The 19,797-nt window shown below is 47.9% G+C and overlaps 1 protein-coding gene across 1 annotated transcript; it reads left to right on the top strand.

Moving 5' to 3' along the window:
* The first annotated feature begins 304 nt into the window (after nt 1-304).
* On the top strand, nt 305-8,805 carry LOC142805354 (cuticle protein 10.9-like). Its single transcript, XM_075891178.1, has 3 exons — nt 305-661; nt 3,715-3,816; nt 5,643-8,805. The coding sequence occupies exons 1-3, from the start codon at nt 653-655 to the stop codon at nt 6,015-6,017; spliced, it is 486 nt and encodes a 161-aa protein (XP_075747293.1). The 5' UTR covers nt 305-652; the 3' UTR covers nt 6,018-8,805.
* The last annotated feature ends 10,992 nt before the right edge of the window (nt 8,806-19,797 follow it).

Genomic DNA, 19,797 nt, shown 5'->3' with positions numbered 1-19,797 from the left:
CTCGTGTGATACTGATACAGTACGGACGTAAACACAAACGACAGACAGGCAGCTGTTTGAGGAGAGAGTTGACCACTTTCGCCTCCACGAGGTGGTCTTTCAGCGGACATGCTACCGAGGGGGGCGAGAATCGCCGAACCGCTGCGGGCCATCCTCCGGCGGTAGTCGTTCGCTGACCCAGTTCTTCCGCATCGGGTGTGTTGTGGGGGGGGCTCTCTTCTGTCCGAAGGAATACAACCGAGCGGACAGGTGAGGGGGGGGGGGATCCGCCCGTATATAAGGACACGTCGAGGGCCCCTTGTCTTTGACAAGAACCGTTCTCACCGCCGAAAGCCGCTCGGAAGCGGCAACCGAAAAAGCGCCACGCCCACCGACAGACGAGGAAGGAAAGGACGAAGCTAACGAAATTGCTTCCTCGGGATTGATTGCTCAAAAGGGACGTGCTTGCATCTATATACGGCCTTCTGGACCCCGCACTCCGTGCTGGTTGGTGGTGGTGACCCATCCGCTGTGATACTGGACAGTCAGTCAATACGGGCCTCTCGCGGATGCTCCTATAGAACATACGTGTACCCACTACGCTAGTAGTCACCGAGAAACTGCTGCCGCAAGAGGGAATTAAACTTTCGCGCATCTCCGGAGAAGAACCGACATGAACAAGGTGAGATACATGCATACATGTTTTGAGAGCGATATATGTAGAGCCAGCTAATGTTCGACGGGGGTATTCTGACGGGTTCTTTCTCTCGCATACTACCATAGGGTGGCTGATGCCGTAAACTGTTCTGCTTGCCGAGATTTTCGGGGGCCCTTTTCAGCACGTCGTCCGTGATAATGTGTACAAATAAAAGGTCATAGGAATGCACTCACCAAATGTTTAGTGCACTCGCCACTACGGCGGGCTATACCCGTTCTGACGTGAAGGTGAAACCGTCCAGTTACGTTTTTTTTGTACTTTCATCAACTTGATCGTGCGTTAAACGCGTTCCAATTTATTTAGTGGTATCCTGTCATCATAAGGGGTATTATTAATAAGCCTTAAAGTTATCGATGCCAGTGTCTTGGGCCCCCAATTCTCAAACTCTATAATAATGAACATAAGGAAAAATGAAGGTATAAGAGCACGAGTAACCTTCTGAGTGATATTAAGCACCTATAGTATCTGCCTCTGTGATATGATCGTCAATGCAGTTGATAGAGCGGCGTTCTAGAGAAGCTCGCCGTGATCTGTCTGGTTGTTACATTGATTTGCTGCTGACCCGAAGGTCACGGGATCGAATCCTGATGGCCACTGTGGCCGCATTTAGATGAACGCGATGCGCTAGATCCCCATGTGCTTAAATTTCATAATCAGTTTAAGTGCACTCCCAAGTTCTCTCCTAAGTTCTGCCAATCAACCCGGTCTTGTGCTACTGCCACGTTATACCTGCAAACCTTTGGTCTCATCTGCCCACCCAACGTTCTGTCTCCCTCTCACGCGCTTGCCTTCTCTTGGAATCGAGTCAGTCACCTTTAATGACCAGCAGTTATCCTGCCTACGCGCCACGTGCCCAGTCTATATCCTTAAATTCAGGAGCACGTTAAGGTATTCTAAAGGGTCGAAATTGCCGGAGGCCGTCACTATAGCTTCTTGATCACAGTGCAATATTTCCGTGTAAAACCTAAAGAATTAACATTCCTGACGCACTGACGTAGGTAGTCGATTTAGGCGTAGCGGCATGGGAGAACTCGGTCTTCAGAGCAAGCATGATTCATATGTCTAGAACGTTGCATCCCTCGCTGCAGTCCTTGCGCTGTGCACTATACTATATATCGGAGATTTTGTAGTAAGGCGCTGCTTATGTCATTTTGCGTGGGTAGGGACGTTGCTCTTCCGAGGAGTATGCAACGAAGGAATGTCGTTTTTCAGGGCCGCTCAGCGGGTAAACAAGGAAAATGTGGCATCTCGGTGCCGAAATTATTCCTATTTCAGGTTTCATTAATGCGTCTTGGCAATCGTGTTAGCAGCAAGGTTGAGCAAAATCAACTGAAAGTGCCACAATCGGGAAAAAAAAGAGTTGCTGCTGCTTCGCAGTATGGGGCGTTACATATTTTCTTTTTACGTTTGCATTTTCTTTTTCTCAGCAACTGCAACAGATTTCACATTTTAGCTTGCAAGAAGCCGCTATTTGCCAAAATTGTAGATAAAGACAGGCAGGAAAGCACTCAGCTTGAGAGCAATATAAATAAATCAAAACCATCGAATTTGTTTATGCGATTCACGTCCGCTAAGAGTAAGGTCCACTTACGCTGTAAAAAGGTGATGTAAGGTTTCAGAAAACTGCATGTAAAACGATGATAGTTATAGCGCGAGAACAGAACGACGACAAAGAGACAAGAAAGACACGAGCGCTAACTTCCAACCATCTCGTGTCCTTCTTGTCTCTTTGTCGTCGTTCTGTTCTCACGCTATTACTATCGTCAAGTCAAACCGACCAGCTCAAACTGCCATCCTTCTAAGCTGCGTGTAAACGTGTGGCGCGTTCTGCTGGGTAAAAGGCGCAAGATGGGAGAGCCATGAGCAGTCGATCTCTGAGAAAGCTGCAGAGATCACGCGCTCGCTGGGTTGGCGCCCGTATAGAAGAGACGCCGGCGTGCCCATCCGGTGTCATATTGTCCGTGCACGTGCGTGCGCGTCTTCGTTGCGTCTGCGCATGCGCAGCTACTCGTATACTGCCCCTATACTATTACCATCCGGCGAAATGTTCCGCACCTATCCGGTGACTGCATGCCGACTGCACACATACATTCGCCACACGTATTCGCTCGCTTCACGGGAGCATTGAGTTTCGTTCTGAGTTTCACAATATCCGAAAAGAGTATAGTGATCTCTGAAAAAAGCTCGGGTATGTCGTTAACGATAGTATTTAACGTAGTATATTAGGACTCAGAAAAAAACAAAAAGGAGCCTATAGTGTCTATCTTCTTTTTTTTTTTTTTTTACAGTGCACACAGGGGTGCGCAAGCGGACACAGTAAACACTGTGTGCTGAAACGGAGGCTTCTATATACTGCGGTGCAATGCACATTCGTGGCATCGCCGGAAAAAAACTCTCGTACTCGTATACAACGCGCACTGCTTGACGATACGCATTGCTCAGGCGCATTTAGTCTCGTTGTTCCTATGGGGCTCGGAAGGCCACATAGCTTCTTAAAACAGTGACTTACTTCCTCGAGTAAGTTAGGCTCGGCCACCCGGACGACATCTTTTGAGGAAATCCTTCTACACTATATATGCGCGAAGACTGTGAATAAACATTTACCGAAGATCTTCCGTTGTGTATAGGTAAAGAGTAACCTTCCTTTACTTCTTCCTACATGCCCTCAGCCTTGCCGCGTGGGTTACTGTCTTTTGAGGAAATCACTCTGTGGTATATGCAAACAAGGAAAGTCTGGTTAAATTTTACCTTAATCACAAAGGCAAATGATGGTTATCTTTTGCTCTCTCCTTTGCGTTGTCACCTCACCTGTACACCCACTTTCATTTGCTCCAAGCATTGTTCAGTGCCGTTCTTTTTTGAGCAACCGAAGCTGCACGGGCTTGTTACAGAACTTCAGCCGCAACTTCCTTTTCTTTCGCTTTGTTTACTTCTTCGTTTTATTGATTTTGCTAAACCAGCTATCGTGTAAAGCATCGGCGTTGTTTTACCGTTTTTGTCCTACTTTTGTTTCGCAGCTCACAGTGTTGCTGGCGTCTTCCCTGTGCGCCCTCGCTGTCCAAGCGGGGTACCTCGGCCATGGAGCTATTCCGACCTACGTTGCGACGCAACAGGTTTACGTAAGCGATGCTGCGGAGTCTCTTGTTACTCGCCTGTATAGCGCCGAGCTCGCCGACGCTGTCGCTTTGCCAAAGGAAGCGGCACGGAACGTTGCAGCAAGCCTTCCGTATTGTGATAAGGAATGCGATGCTTGAAAGAAGATGGGTAGAGGGGCATAAGCGCACGGCGTAGATTGCACAGACGTTGACGAGTTACTCTGGGTGCATTGCATCAGCCGTCGCAACCTTGAATATTATATGCTTTAACAGTGTGCTTGATTGGGATGGTTGGTACTGCATGGTATTAGATTGAATCGAATAAACTTGACGAAGAATAGACACAGCTTGAAGGACGAAAGTTGAAGAGGTACACGAACATGACGCTGAACTAACAGCCAATGCATATTGCAAAACTACGTCAATAGAAAGGACACAGGTGTCTGCACCAAAACCACGAAACGTAATCGGAAGTGCACGTACGTGTGATAAAGCACTAGAAGCGAAAGTTGGCATAGTTGGCACTTCATGCTTGGACATAAAAACAGCGCTAAAATATAGACAAAGACAGAAGAAGAGACCACAAAATGCTTTGTAGTCTCTTCTGTCGTTGTCCATATTTTTGTCATCTCTTCTTTTGTCTTTGTCTATATTTTCGCGCTGTTTTTACATCCATACATGTGATAAAGGCCATACGGCAAACATTATCAAGAACCTGTCACATCAGTGCAACTCAAATATCTAATTTGACAGACGTGAAACGCAATTTATGGTACGCTATAGCACAAGAAACATCATGTTGTTCAACGTAAAATACTTTGCTGATCTCACGTTGATGCTACTCGATATAGCACCCCATGACTACACATTTATCAAAAATTGGTTGACAACCCCAATTTTGAGAGTGGTCAACTAAGTGAAGTCGGACTGAGCCCGTCCTCCACGCTGTTTTTATACTTGGTTTATCATAGTGAATGGAGGTACTGGGATCGATACCCAGCACCTCCCCCAAATATGTTACGAGAAGGAGACCGACTCGGAGGGGTAGTCAGAGATGTATTTACAGCTGGTTAAGCAAGCAGCACCAGCCACAGAAATTAGCTCGCGCCTGTCTTCTTCTTCGTCTCCATGCACTGGCACGTAGCAATATCATACGCCGACGAGAGGATTAGGAACGATACAGAACGAAACGTACTAGTCAAACTACTTCGCAGAACGTATAGAAGGAGGTAGAACGAGTACACGTATTTAGTGCGCTCGCGAATGCGTTATCATACTGTTGTAGAAATAAAACATGCTTGCATTGTCGTAGACATTACAGAACTTTAAAAACGATAGTGCCCGGAATTTCGGATGCGTGATCACTCGGGCGAATGCAAAGGAACACAGAAAGAAAACAGAGAAACTGAAGCCGAGTTTGTGTTTCTATAGGTACCACTCGGGAGCCAACGCCTTAAGTACACCGGTACAAACACTGCAAAAAGTTTAAGTGCAAATCTTCAAAGTTACGCTCACAAGAGTATAACAGAAAATTGGCTCAAGCTTTTTCACGCCAGAGTGATTTCTCTTCCGCTCTGCAATCAAACTTTCCCCTTCTCCTTCCCCACCCATACGTGTCCCCCGAAAAAAAGAAAGTGTCACAGCACGGAAGTAAACTTCCTGTCTCTTGAGCCACGGCGTTTGTCACCTTTCCTGAGGTTAGCCTCCTCCGTCGCTTCCCAGTGCCTTCTTCATCTGTTTCGAAAGATAAGGCTTTAGGTATATTCTGTGTTTTGTTTCTCAATAACAGATTGTGTACACCCGCAAATGATCCTAAACTGTTGCACATTATCACTTTTTTTTCTTCACAGTACAAACCACAGCCATACAAGTTCGGCTACGAAATCAAGGACGCCTGGGGCAACACGCAACACCGGCACGAAGTGGGCGACGAGTACAACACCAAGCGCGGCTCGTACGGATTCACGGACGCGCACGGGATCTACCGGCGAGTCGAGTACGTGGCCGACAGCAACGGTTTCCGAGCCATTGTCAAGACCAATGAACCCGGCACGAAGACGCACCACCCGGCGCACGCGCTGTACCACTCGAATGCCCCTGAACACATAGTCCACAACAGCCAACAAGACAAGGAGCAACTCGAAGTGCCCATCTACGTGGACGCGATACCACAACACACCTTGGTCGTCGCTCCCGTGGGTGACGGGCATCACGGATACCATTGAGTTAGGCTATCAGTGAAGTTAGAAAGCTACCGTTAGTGTTGTCGCTAACGCTTCTTTCGAACTGCGCATGTGCCGTAAGTTCTTCGCATGCCCAGTCGGTCGCACAACTTTTATCAAGAGAGGGGGTGATGTGACAACTTGTTGACTACGCGGTGGGGCTTGCGAAGGTGGGTGTTGCCTTGAGTCGTTTTCATCTTGGTATCCCATTGCACGCAGAAGTGCCTGGTAGTCACGTACTAGTAGATGGTGTGCGATCATCTGCCCACGGCTATGTGGCAGTAGGCTGTATCAGTAACGGTAACAGAAGAGTGGTAGAGCTGCGGTAATTTATTCTAACTGGGGCCAGAGCGAGTCGTGTCGAGTGTTGTCAACCTTCGTTTCAATGAGATCCACTCGCATTTACATGATCCCCGAGAGGAAAACGTGCGCCAGACTGCAGCGCCGCTATTGTCGAGTGCGTGTAAACGAACCGCGTGTCACTCCTGAGCTCGACTGCAATTGCTGTCGAACAGGAATCATGTTCTTATGGATTCCTTGCGCCTAATGTTATACGGTAAGTCAAGTGCATTTGCAAAGCGCTTGTTTGAGCGAAGACCCTATTTGCGTACTAGCACAACTTGCATCAGTGCGTGTTGTGACTTGGGAGCGCTAGAATACAATGGCTGCCTATAGTACGTGCACCTTTAAATGGATTTTATTTGTTTTTTTTTCTTTTTTAAAATTATTATTGTAGCTTTACCTCGGAAGCTTCAGTTTAAGGGTATTTTGTTTTGCTGTTAGGTGGTTCAACACACTTATTATAGCAACATAAGGAAAAAATTTTATCGATATGCTATACCCTGGCTGTGAACCTTGATCACGAATAATTTATGTAGATGTACGTAGCTTCAGCTTCTATTGTACAGGGGATATGATGAGCGCTTGAAAAAAAAATGGGTTCTCCATCCCGTTAGGCTGGGTCTCCCTAAATATGTCTCGCGATGGCGTGTTGTCGTCATGCGTAGAACGTACAGTAAGTATAATGCGTAAGTATCTGGTCTGCCGGTGTGAGTGCGTGAAATAGTGCGACCAACAATCAAACAAATGAAAGAAAAAGCTCCAAGATAGCTGTTTTTAAACTGCGATTTGACAAAGCAGGCTTTGTTCGGCGGTGCGTCAACCGGCGAACAAAGTTCATCGAAGAAACGGTTGAACAAGTCGATTTTATGTCAGATGAAATGTACAGAGCATTACCGATTTCCTTGCAGAATAATTGTGATGCACGAAAAAATGCAGAAACTTAGCCAAAACTCTCACAGAGTTTAGACCATTGCTTCTTAGAAACATCCACTCGTTGCCTGTCTTAGAAGTAGTTCTCTGGTGGTGTTTGAATCTCTGATGAACTACGCAATGACGGTGTTGTGCAGCATGTGGCAAAGGAGGAAAACGAAGTGTATAATAAAAAAAGAACCTTCTTACATCCATAATGTCTCCTGAGTTACGAACGCGCATGCGAAAGGATCGCACTGCTGTTGTGCCTGACTGTATTTCGCGTTTAATGACGACATTTGCAAGTGCTGGCAAGAACGCTTATCCTACACACAGTATTACATCTATGCAAATTATTTTTTTATCGCACGTATGCTGTCCGAACGTCGTGTTACTGGTCTGCTCATTAAAAAAAAAGCTTTATTTCATCGTATTCACCAGTTCCTGAACGAATAGAGCGCAGGGAAGAATGTTTGCTGCGCTGTTGCGTGGCGAACGCCATCGCATACTCGTGGCTGAGTGCATAAATGTATTCGTGTTGGAAAGCGCTCCTCGGTTGTGGTCCGTCAACTTCGCAAGTAACATTCCTGTAAGCAGGATTACCCAACACCTTCTCTTTCGACGACATTTTACGTAAGGGTTCATTTGTAATTGTGGACCGCACAGCCTGCATGCTGCTTCTAAATACGGCTACATCAGTTTTAATCTAAACAGAGTAGCCACTGTGTGGCGAAATGATTAAAAATGGAAGCTTTCAAAACACGCATCTATACGAACGGGTAAACAGCTGCGAAATTATGGGAATTAGAAGACCATATATTTGTACAATGAAAGTGGCATTTCGTGTTTCGGGATAGAGTACCATTAGAAAAGTCAGTCATCATAGGTACAAAAATATTAGAAACGTTTCATATACGAACTCAACTCCTTTAGTTATTTAAAAAAATTATTTTATATTTGAAAGTGCTCAGCTTATTTCTACATTGATTTCATTATTTCCCTCCTTGTCTTGTGTGAGTCCTTCTTTTGAGTCCTGCGATGGTCACAATGTGATAACTGTCCTGCTTGATTTTTCTTCCATTCTCCACTGGCTCCAATACGGTGTTACATTCGCCATTTGTATCGTTCTCGACCTATCGACATGGAAACGTGAAGACCACTCCTTGCCTGTATTTCTCATTTACGTCATTATATTATTATTTTATTATTAGGTAGTATACTTATGTGTTCAGTGAGAAAGTAACCACAATTTCACCTTGGCAAAATCAAAATGCGAAGTTGTGAGACTAGAGCGATTTTTCGGCTATTCATTATCCTGATGATGAATAAGTGTTCAGTTTTGCAGACCAGCCGTATTTATCTCCGTTTTCGTGTTTCGCCAAATAGTCCTGAGCACACGAATTATGAGTACATGTTTTTCTGTTTCTTTTTTTTTTGTATTGCTTATGCAGAGCGTCGGAACTTGTTGTTATGTGAGTGTTTGATGTTTCCTGCTAATACTTTGCAGAAAACTTTGAATAAATATTTGCGAAGAAGCCTACTTTTATTGTTCACCTAAAATTGGCCAGCCTTATCGAGTTTCCAAAGTCTTTTTTTTTTTTTGAAAGGGGGAGGGGGACTCAAAAATCAAATTGTTATAAAGTTTCTTTGTTTTTAAGTGTAGCTTTCTTTTTACAGCGAACGCTGTTTGGAGAATCAAAAAACCGTCCGGAAGTGATGTCATGAGCGGTCTGCATTGGCTTTGTTATTAGTTACGTTCGCATGCAGCGTCGCACCCGAGCACACGCGTCATTAGATGCCTTGCGAGTTAGCCGCGATATTATATTGTCTAGAATATACACCTTTTCACAGGAAGGAAAAAACACCGCCATGATGGGCTGTGCGCGGGAGTACAAAGGCTAAGGAGGCAGCGTTGTCAGTGCATTTTCGAGGGGACGCGCCAATTTGCACAGCCCAAGGAGGGCTATGGCGGCGCCCAGGGAGGCGTTTATGAAAAGGTGAATACTTACGATAGCGATATCAAACGCTGGCAACAACGGGGCGTTGTAGCGTCAATAGAGAGTTTTAGTACTGCGGAATGGTGCTACGTACGCATCACGCAAGCGCCTTGCGTTACGTGGCGTCGTTTGCCACTAATGGGCTTTTAGTACGCCGTAGTACCCGCGTACGTAACGAGCGTGAAGCGTGTTGCGCCATCTGGTAGATCAAAATAGAAGCACGTGTTGTTGACAGCCAATGTGAGCCAATCCAAGTGTTATAGCCAGATTATGTCCATATTTCAAGCCACAGAGCCGGTCGGTGCTTGCTTTCGATGCCGCCATTTTGCAAAACGAAATCTCGCGCTGTCGCGAACTAGTTCGAGAGCGGCGCGATCACCTCATACGTACGCACGCACGCATCTCATGCATGCGTACGTAGCAGCTGCGTACGTAACGCGATACGTGCACGTTGCGGTCTGCGCATGCGCACTACGCAGAACGTGGCGTCCTTACGTACGCAACGCCGCCACGTACGCAGCGTACGCAGTACTAAAACTCTCTAATGTGATGGTGGTGGGAGCGCGTTCGCCGGAGCGAACGCCCGCTTTCAGCGAGAGTTTCTCCAGCAGCAAGGCATTACCCAGAGAACGCAACGCTGCGGACGCGCTTCACGTCGGCTCTGCCTTTTATGAATGTGTTCCACAGTTTTATCAAGTCAAATACCTGGAAATCGACCACCGCTAGTTAGAGCGGGTCCATCTGAACGCTTTGACACCAAAAACCTGGGTGAGAGACTATTTTTGAAGCTTTTTCGATGTGAAAAAACCACCCGAGTTACAAGTGTGCCCAGCTAAGCCTACACCGACAAGGCCGACGCCGGCCTCGGGAAGGGTGATCAACGGTGCCGAGTTGTAAGCCAAGGGATCGGACGCACATCCGAAATGGACGTAGATGATGCAGAAGTGGGGGAAACTCCAAGTAATGATACCAGAGAAGACGATAGCGATCCAACGAGACGAGACGCTGACGGCGACGCGGAGGGCTGGATCGCAGCCACGTATAAAAGGAAGGGCCGTGTGAGCTCTGGCAAAGAGACAGCTCAGAAAGGCACCCGCTCGAGAAGTCCGACGCGCAGAGGTGGGAAGAGCATCGTGAGCAAGATTTTACAAGCAAGCAAAATGCCAAGGCTACCTGCAGATGACATCAAGATAATCATCAGACCAAGAGACGGGCTGAGCATTAGACACACGTGCAGAGCTAGCCTTGACGAAGCGATACGGCAAGAAGCAGGGGTGAGCAACGACGAAATCTTCACGATCTGCCCCAACCCTACACAAAATATCCTGGTGATCAGCACAACAGATGAGAAGACGGCGACGAAATTTGTCAAAATCAAGAATTTAAAAATCAACGGGAGGAAGTACGAGACCAACGCATACGTCTCGGCACCGGAACACATGGCCAAGGGGATAATCCACAACATTCCCCTGAAGTACACACATGATCAGCTCATGCATGCCCTGGTGAACGCGAGGAACCCTTCATTGGCGTACGCCAAGTGACTGGGGAGCACGACCACCGTGATACTACTGTACGAAGGCAACAGGGTCCCCATGTGGGCTTACTTCAACAGCATCATGATGAATGTTTCCCTCTAGCGGAAGCAAATAGACTTTTGTAAAGAGTGCGGGACGCTCGGGCACAGGCCCGATGTGTGCCCAAGACCGACAGACAAGTTGTGCCCGGCGTGTAGTGCCAAAAATCCTACCAGAGACCATGAATGCATTCCCAAGCGCAAGCTCTGCAAAGACGCACACCCCACGGCTGACCGGACTTGCAGGGCTAAATTTAAGACGCCATACTTCGTAAAGCAACGAAGCTGCATGGGCTGCGACGAGAAACGAGGAAGAACTCCAGCGTGAAGCCGACTCACCAGACCAGGACACCTGGGGAAGCAGCAACACACAACCAGCCCGTCAACCCACATCAAGGTCCAGATCAAGATCCAAGTCCAGGCTGGGAGCCTGGGGACTACGTCGCTTGGGGTCAAGGTCCAGAAGCAGACCCAGGACCAGGAGCGAGCGGAGATCCACCTCGAGGGGAAGGACGTCGCCCGACGCGACAACGAAGCAGCAAGGAGAACAGAAGACGCCAGACAAGGTGGGCTGGTCAGACGTAGTGGCCAATCGCGATTCGGCATGGTCCGGCAATAATAGTAACGCTAGGGATAATTACAGAGACATAGAGAAACGCGTAGAGCAATACAGAACGGAAAACAAGCTACTCAGATGGGAGCTACAAAAATAAAAAAAAGCAAAACAGTGAATCAGCTAAAAAATTGATGAACTACGCAAACACCTAATAAAATACTCATGAAAATGCAGATACAGACGTCGCCTCCGTCGACCGCCATCGCGGCCTTCTCCACGCCAGCGACCAAAATCACAGGGCAGAGAGAGAATGAGGAGGTAGAAATGGTAGCAGTGGAAACACAGCAACTAGGCGCCAAGTGAAAAATCCCGCTGACGAATACCAAAGAGCAAAATGACTCAGAAAAAGAGGTCAAGAGGCCCCGTTCTAGCACGAAAAAAACAAGTGCCCTCGAGGACATGATAAAGAAACTGTCGGACAAAATGGAGAAAATGTTCGAGATGCTGGTCGTGCGACTTAGCGACAGTGAGGCGGAGAGTAAGGCGCTGGCACTAAAATACGACAAGCGGCTCGAAGAGCTAGAAAAGAAAATTTGTTAGACATGGCGGGCACCAAAATTAGAAAACTCGTCATATGGCAGTGGAACTGCCGTGGCTTCTAAATAAAAAAGCATCGATGGCGCAACTAATCAAAATTACCACAAAAAGAAAAAAAAAACTGACGTGATCATTTTGCAGAAGACATTCTACCACGCCAAAATTGCCGGGTATGCCACCCACAAACAACGCACAGAAGGAAAGGGGAGAGATATAGTCGTGACCACCTTAGTGAAGAAGGGGCTAGTTGCTATCCCACGCATTACGAAGCAAGTCACGGATATCAACGACATTCTTATAGAAGTCCTGCCACGCAGCAAAAAGGAGAGCAGCACTTGTGTCCTAAACGTATACAGCAGCCCGTCTAAAAAGGGCCTAAAGCATAATTTCGAAGAACTAATTAACGAAACGATGAACATCGCAGGTGACAACCGACTTGTTATTGAAGGAGATTTTAACGCTCCACGCACGCAGTGGCGATATGGGCACTCGTCGAAGAAAGGAAAAAACAATGCCGACCTCATCGAAAAGGCCGAGCTAACCATTCTGAATGAGCCAGCCTCGCACACCAGAATCGGTGTAGGTCCGCACAGAGACACCACGCCGGACCTAACCCTCTGCAAGAACGCCTGGCAAATCACGTGGGAAAACACCTTTGAAGACCTGGGAAGTGATCACAGGGTCCTCAGCATCGCCCTAGGGAATCCTCCCACCAGGAATCGCAAACGGACAATCAGGCGCGTAGATTGGGACAAATTCCGCAAAAGCAGAAACGAGAAAGAACAGGGACCCATCGAAAACATAGAAGAATGGAGCAGGGAAGGAAGGAAGGAAGGAAGGAAGGAAGGAAGGAAGGAAGGAAAGGAAGGAAGGAAGGAAGGAAGGAAGGAAGGAAGGAAGGAAGGAAGGAAAAACTTTATTTGCAAGGGTTTGGGACAGGGGTCATGAGCTTGATGGGTGGGGCCCCAAGTCCAGGGCTCCACTGGCTGCCGCCGTCTGTCTGGCGTGCCGCAGAAGTGCAAGCTGCACCTCTGGGTTAGAGCTGGCGAGCTGTGCCTCCCATTGCTCGAAAGTATTACAAAGCTTGTACTGACCTAAAAAGGTATCTAAATTTGGTGGTCGTTTTAGGCATCCCCACGAAATGTGGTAGAGCGATGGCGAGCCGCCACACCACGGACAAGCACACCCATACAGCGTTGGAAAAATTTTGTGCAACCTTTGAAGATTGGGAAAGACTCCCGTTTGAATTCGGCGGAGGTCAATCGCGTCCTCCCCTTCTAATGATTTGTAGCGGTGCTGTATTTTTGTCGCATGCCTCGCTGGTTAGCAAGAATTTCGCGAGGGGCCATTCTGGATGGGTCATTATCCTCCTCGATAGCTTCCTCCTGGAGTGTTTCAAAGGATTGAATGTGCTGTCGAAACTCTGCTCGGTTCGTGAGCCCTCGAGCACAAGCGTCAGCACTTTCGTTCCCCTCCAGGCCTGCGTGTCCTGGACACCAGATCAGTCTGTATTTGTTCGTCAAGCTCCCACCTAAAAACTTGCTATTTTTATCGGAAGGCGGCCTCTTAAAAAGAAACGGCACGCTTCCTGCGAGTCGGAAATCATAGTTGTCTGCGGTTCATCTCTTTGTTCCTGCGCTTTGATTGCGAGGGCAATGGCAAAGCATTCCGCCTTGGTGATCGAGGACGTGTACAGTGATGCACATGTCACCATGCAGTTGTCGTTGCTAAGTACCGATGCAACTGACCGTTTAAAATTGTACCTTGAAGCGTCCACATACAAAACATTTGATTTGTTTTTGAATGTTTTTCGGAGCCATCGCACTCTCCCCTCTCGGCGCTTTCTGTTTGTTTTTACGTCCATGTTCTTGGGCAGCGGTGAGATCGAGATCTTGCTGCGGACGGGATCCTGGATTTCTACAAGAACCTCGTCTATGTTCTGGGGGTATGGCGGAAAGCCCACCATAGAAAGTATTTCTCTCCCCGCTTTCGTTTGACTTAGACGATTTCTCTGCGCAATCAGTACCGCTGTCTTTAGCTCAGGGTATGTATTATATATACCGAGGTCCAAAAGCTTTTGGGTTGGTGTGCTTACCGGTAGCCCTATGGCCACTTTGTAGGCACCCCTAATTATAGACTCGATGGTTTCTTCTTCTGATTTGTTTAACACGTGGAAAGGTAGACTATACGTAACCTTACACAGTACAAGTGCCTGTACTAATCTAATTGTGTCTCCTTCCTTCATGCCCTGTTTGTGGTATGTTATTCTATGGATCATTCGTGCAACTTGTTTCGTGGCTGATTTTAATATGTTAATTGTATGATTCGCTCGTCCATTACTTTGAACCCAGTAACCCAGAATACGTGCGGTGGTCACCTCACGTACTTTGACGCCTTCAATGTTTATGTCAATGCTTCCGTTACTTTTGTATCTTTTTCCAAGTACCCTGATAATTTCAAATTTTTCTGGGGCACAGCTGAGCCCGCTTGCCTTCGCAAAGTTTTCAACGGCTGTTGCAGCCTCTTGAAGTGTCTGCTCTTCGTTAGCTAGAGATCCACGCGTTGCCCATAGGGCGATATCATCCGCATAGAGAGTGTATCCTAACTGCGGAACTCCATCCAGAGCTTGCGTGAGTCCTAACATGGCGATATTAAAGAGCAGGGGAGAGAGGATGGCTCTTTGAGGGGTACCTTTGTTTGGCATCTCAAAAGCGTCTGACGTGACTTGTGCTACGCTTATCGAAGCCCGCCTTTCTGTGAGAAATGCCTTGATGTAATTGTAGGTGTTTGTCCCACAGCCCATGTTGTTTAATTTTGTTAGGATGGCCTTATGCGAGATATTGTCGAATGCTCCTTTTAAATCAAGGGTTAGTATTAGATGTTCTCCTCCTGTAGGTATATAGCTCAAAACTTCCTCTTGTAATAGGAAAAATGCGTCTTGTGTGGAGAGGCCATTGCGGAAACCCAGCATAGTGGCTGGAAAAAGGCCGTTGTCCTCTATAAAGGTTTGGAGCCAATTATGAATAACCCTTTCGAAAAGCTTTCGCATGCATGACATCAAAGATATGGGCCTGAGTGCCTGCAGGGATGGCTTCTTCCCGGGTTTCGGTATCGTAATAATTTTGGCTACTTTCCATTCCTCGGGTATCTTCCCTTTGAGCCAATAGTTGTCATTAAAATGGTTTGTCAGTGCCTCTATAACCTTATCGCTGAGGTTCTTTATCATTGAATTTGTGATTTGATCTGAACCAGGGGTAGAATTTCTCTTGGCTGCTTGGGCAGCCGCAAAGACCTCTTCCGTGGTGATTGGGGCGTCGAGTCTCTCGTTTTTCACACCAGTGTACTGCCTTTCAATACCGCAACTATCGGTATTCTCTCCTATGTATCTGTCCTTAAGTGCTTGTATTAACTCCTTCTCTGTGCCCGGAAAATCATGCATTATTCGTTGTAGTGTTCTGCTCGAGGCCGATTTTGATTTTTCTGGGTCAAGCATGTTCCTTAGGATTGCCCAAGTTTTCGCAGTGCTCAGAGTGTCCTGTAGTGAACTGCAGAACTGGATCCATCCCTCAGTTGCAATTTTGTTAGCGTATTGATTTGCCTCCTCTCCTAAAGCAGCGATTTTGCGAAGAAGGTTCCGGTTGAGTCGCTGGTTTTTCCACCTTTTCAGCATACGGCGCCTGCTCTCCCACAGGTGGAGCAGAAGCCGGTCGACTGCAGGAGTCTCTGCTGTTCTTGCGATACGTTTAGATGTTTGTTTGTGAACTGAGATTATGTACTCTGACCATTCCCCAATCGACTCCGGTACAGAGTCGGGTGAGGGATCACGTCGTCTGTATCTTTCCCAGTCAGTGATCACCACGTCTCCTATGACCCTGCGTAGTTTTGGAGTTGAGAGGAAAATACTGATTGTGTAGTGATCGCTGCCGAGATTCTCTTCCAGGTTTGTCCAGTTAGCGTCGTTAACATTACGTGTGAATGTCAGATCTGGGAACGTGTCTCGACTTACGCTGTTACCCAGCCTCGTAGGTGTTGTGGGTAGAGTAATTGAGCTCAATCCTAGTTTGGATACGGCGTGTTCGAGACGTGTTCCTTTAGGGGAATCTCTCGAATAACCCCATGTGGTGCTGGGTGCGTTAAAGTCGCCCAATACCAGAAGTCGATCTTTCGCCCCTGCAATACCGACGACATTTTTAAGCAGTGCACCAAAGTCCTCGTGTTTCTCTTTGGGAGGGCTGTATATATTTAATATTACGGTTTTCACTTTGCCTGTCTTCAGAGGAAGAAGGGTGATTATCTGATGATTTATCCGTTGACTTTCTATGTGCTCAACCTTTGCTGCAATACTTTTGCTAACCAGCGAGGCTGCGCGGGGATAGTTTGGATCTTGCAAACAATAATATCCCTGCAGTTTGACCATCTTGGGCCCAACCTCCTGCAGGCATATTACGTCTGGCTGAATTGGTACCGAGTTCATGTAATTTTGGGGTGCTGCGGCGCTTGTGAAAAGTGCGACAGTTCCACTGCCAAATCTCTAAATGTTCTACACTTTTTATATTATTTTTGACCATGCTGCATGGTCGTATCCATGCTGTCGCGGCCCGCTTTGGATGGTTTGTCAATACCTGGGGCGGACATGGAGCGTTTGTTTAGTGCCCTCTGCAAGCCTCCTACAGCATCGTTAACATACTGCCTCTGAATTTTCAGTTCTTCTACGACAAACGTTTTCATTTCCGCCATGAAATCCCCTAGAAGTTTATGTAAAGTAGCTATGCTTTCCCTGTTTGCTTGAACCTGCGTCTGCACTAGCTTTACTAGTTCACTTCTGATTGATTAGCGAACGAGTCTTCGTCTATTGTTTCCGCGCTCGTTTCTGCACTATCCTTCATGCGGGCTAGACGCTCTCGCGCCTCTTTATTGCCCACTGTGGGGTTGCCTATCGACCCTGGGTTTTGTATTTTCTTAATTGCATTTTCTAATTTGATTTCCATTGACGAGATGGCCATTTTATACTCTTCCCGCTCCGCAGCCATTTGATTTCTAAGCTGTTTAATTTCTTGTGTTAATCTTTTGTTCTCCTCTAGAATTTACCTATACTGTGGGCTATTAGTTGCAGGAACATTGGGAGGCACTGGACTCGCCCAGCTCACCTTGTCTGGTTGGTTGTTTTGTACGTCCTGCGTACTAAGGCCAGTGGTTGCTGCTACTGCTTCTTCTTTCCTGGCATGGGCGGAGCTTGTTTCCAAGCTGCTGCTCGGTGTTTTCTTCAAGTTTGGCTTGCCAGGGGCCTCCGCAGGCTTGCTAATATTCCGCTGTTGTGGGGTCTTTGATGATGATCTCGATCTTGATCGTGATCTGGAGCTGGATCTAGATGCCTGCCGCGTCTGGAGCCTCGCTTCCTCTCAGTCTGAGCTGAACCAACGAGGAGGTTTCTGCTGGTGTTGCTCAAATTGCGGGAAATTCTTCTCGGCATAGGTACACTCTGTTTGTCTTCGAGGCGTCTCCACTCGTGATTTTCGGGAGGCCACATTTTTCAGTTTCTTTTTGCATGATTTGTCTCCTGTAGCGTGCTCTTCACCGCATATGGCGCAGTTCAGGGCACATTCATGTTCTTGAGTAGGATCACACGTCCCACACTTGCAGCACACATTGGCGTTCGGAGTCGGGCACATGTCAGTTCGGTGTCCAATTGACCGACAAATCTTGCAAACCTGTACGGTAGGCTTGTATGGATAATAGTTCGCCTCTGCACCCATAAAATAGACGCACCTGGGGAGCACGTCACCCGTAAAAGTTATTATTGCTGACTTCGAAGAGCCCAGCATTCTGGCTCTCTCTATCTTCACCCCTTGTGTCCGTATTCGTAGGTTTGCCATCAGGTTGGCCTGAGTGGTTCCGGGCGGTAGTCCGTGAACGATGCCTCGCAGCACGTCTTCTGGGTCGGCCACGTACGCATTGAAGGGGTGTATCCGTCCTCTGATTTTCAATTGGTTGATCTCTCTCAGCCTGCCCGCCACTTGTTCGTGTGGCGTGGACAATATTATGATGTTAGATCCGGGGTGGACCCGCGGCAAAAAACTTTCTTCTCCAAAGCTCTTCCGGCAGGTCTCTATCACTGCCATAGAGAGCTCGGATCCAAATAGATTTTTCACTGTGAGGCCCTTGTGCGGTCTCAGGAAAACCTTTATGTCTTCCTTTGGAAGGGGCGTCGGTCCTAGGCGTTTTCTGCGCTGGAAATCCCGCTTGACTTGGCTGTCCCGTGCTGCGTCGGCAAGCGGATGGCCTGCTGACTTTTCGTTTTTCTTCTCTAGTCCCTTCTCGGGTTCTTTCTGGCTTTTAGGAGCGAAGCTCCTTAAGGCGTGGGCTGTGCGTCCCCTGTATGTAGCCACCTCTCGTTCAGTTCTAAGTATTACGCTAGCCACCGCCCGATCTAAAGGGTACAGCCATATCCATCCGTCCATCCGTCCGTCCATCCATCCATCCATCCATCCATCCATCCATCCATCCATCCATCCATCCATCCATCCATCCATCCATCCATCCATGCATCCATCCATGCATCCATCCATCCATCCATCCATCTATCCATCCATCCGTCCGTCCGTCCGTCCATCCATCCGTCCGTCCGTCCGTCCGTCCATCCGTTCGTCCGTCCATCCATCCGTCCGTCCGTCCGTCCATCCGTCCGTCCGTCCGTCCGTCTATCTGTCCGTCCGTCCATCCGTCCGTCCGTCCGTCCAAAATATGCAAGACGTTATAAACTAGACGGTGGTACGTGTAGTTGATTATGAAAGATGCGAGGTGTTATAAAATAGGAATGATGCCACATATGGCGCGTGTCATCGTTCGATATAGTGCGGCGACGTACGCTAGGGGGAGCGTTGCAATAAAATCGAGTGGGCAAAATGTACGGAGGATTCATAGTTTACCAGGTTTACCTCCGGAGCTTTGCCCACTCATCATCATTCACTTCGTGGATATGACGGCATTTTTTTAAGGTTCTTTTTCTTCTGCGTGAAATGATGGTGTGCCAGCCGTCCCCCGTCCAAGTAAGAGCCAGATCCGCGTCGTCATCGTTCTTGTTATCGAGAGACGCGGCGCTGGGCGCTCGTGCGTCGTTACTTGGTTCCTCATTTGACGAGACGCTACTCGCGTCGCTCGGTCGATTCTCCGACACCAGAGATGCGCCGGGAGGGTCTTCGTCAACGTCCATGTAGACGAAGAATTTCTAGGCGTCCTTATGCATGCATGCTCAGTAGAAACAGGGGAATGGGCCGACCTCCATTTTCCTCTGCGCAAGACGCATAGTCCGAAAAGGAGGTTAAATGGCACTCACCATTGACCTCCAACTCGGTCAGAAAATGTCGGAGAAAGTCGGTCGAATAGTAGTAAGCCAGTCGACGCACCCGTCGCCGCACCGCGCCCGGTTACGCGTCCCGGCGCCGCCGACCGAAGCCGGTGATACGGTAAGCTGCGTTCGTGCACGTCGTATCTTCAAAGGTTGATAATTCCTCGTGAAGCTGGTCCAGGTCCCAGATTTTGGTGTCCTTCAAGTCCTCGCAACTTCACGGAAAAGATGACGCACTCTTCAAGTAGACTTGAATGAAATTTCCGCCTGAAAGCGTTTCATAAAGCGGAGAGCGATGTAAGCACGTCCTCACCGACCTACGCCACCTAGCGGATCCTGGAGTAGGGAACTTCTACGAGACGTAGAAAAAGCCACAACGGAAATGGAGTGGGATGACTGGTTGGCTCGATGAGAAGAGGAAGATGAGTGTGGCGGAACCCTCTCAATGCGGATGGACAGCA

This window comes from Rhipicephalus microplus, chromosome 1 (genome assembly GCF_043290135.1).
Source record: "Rhipicephalus microplus isolate Deutch F79 chromosome 1, USDA_Rmic, whole genome shotgun sequence".
Lineage (NCBI taxonomy): Eukaryota > Metazoa > Arthropoda > Arachnida > Ixodida > Ixodidae > Rhipicephalus > Rhipicephalus microplus.
This window is presented reverse-complemented; position numbering and strand designations above follow the sequence as displayed.

What these genes read in the sequence shown, in the direction of transcription:
- LOC142805354 (XM_075891178.1), top strand. An exon ending in TTGCGACGCAACAGGTTTAC is followed by an intron (nt 3,817 to 5,642) that starts GTAAGCGATGCT and finishes TTTTCTTCACAG; the next exon opens with TACAAACCACAGCCATACAA.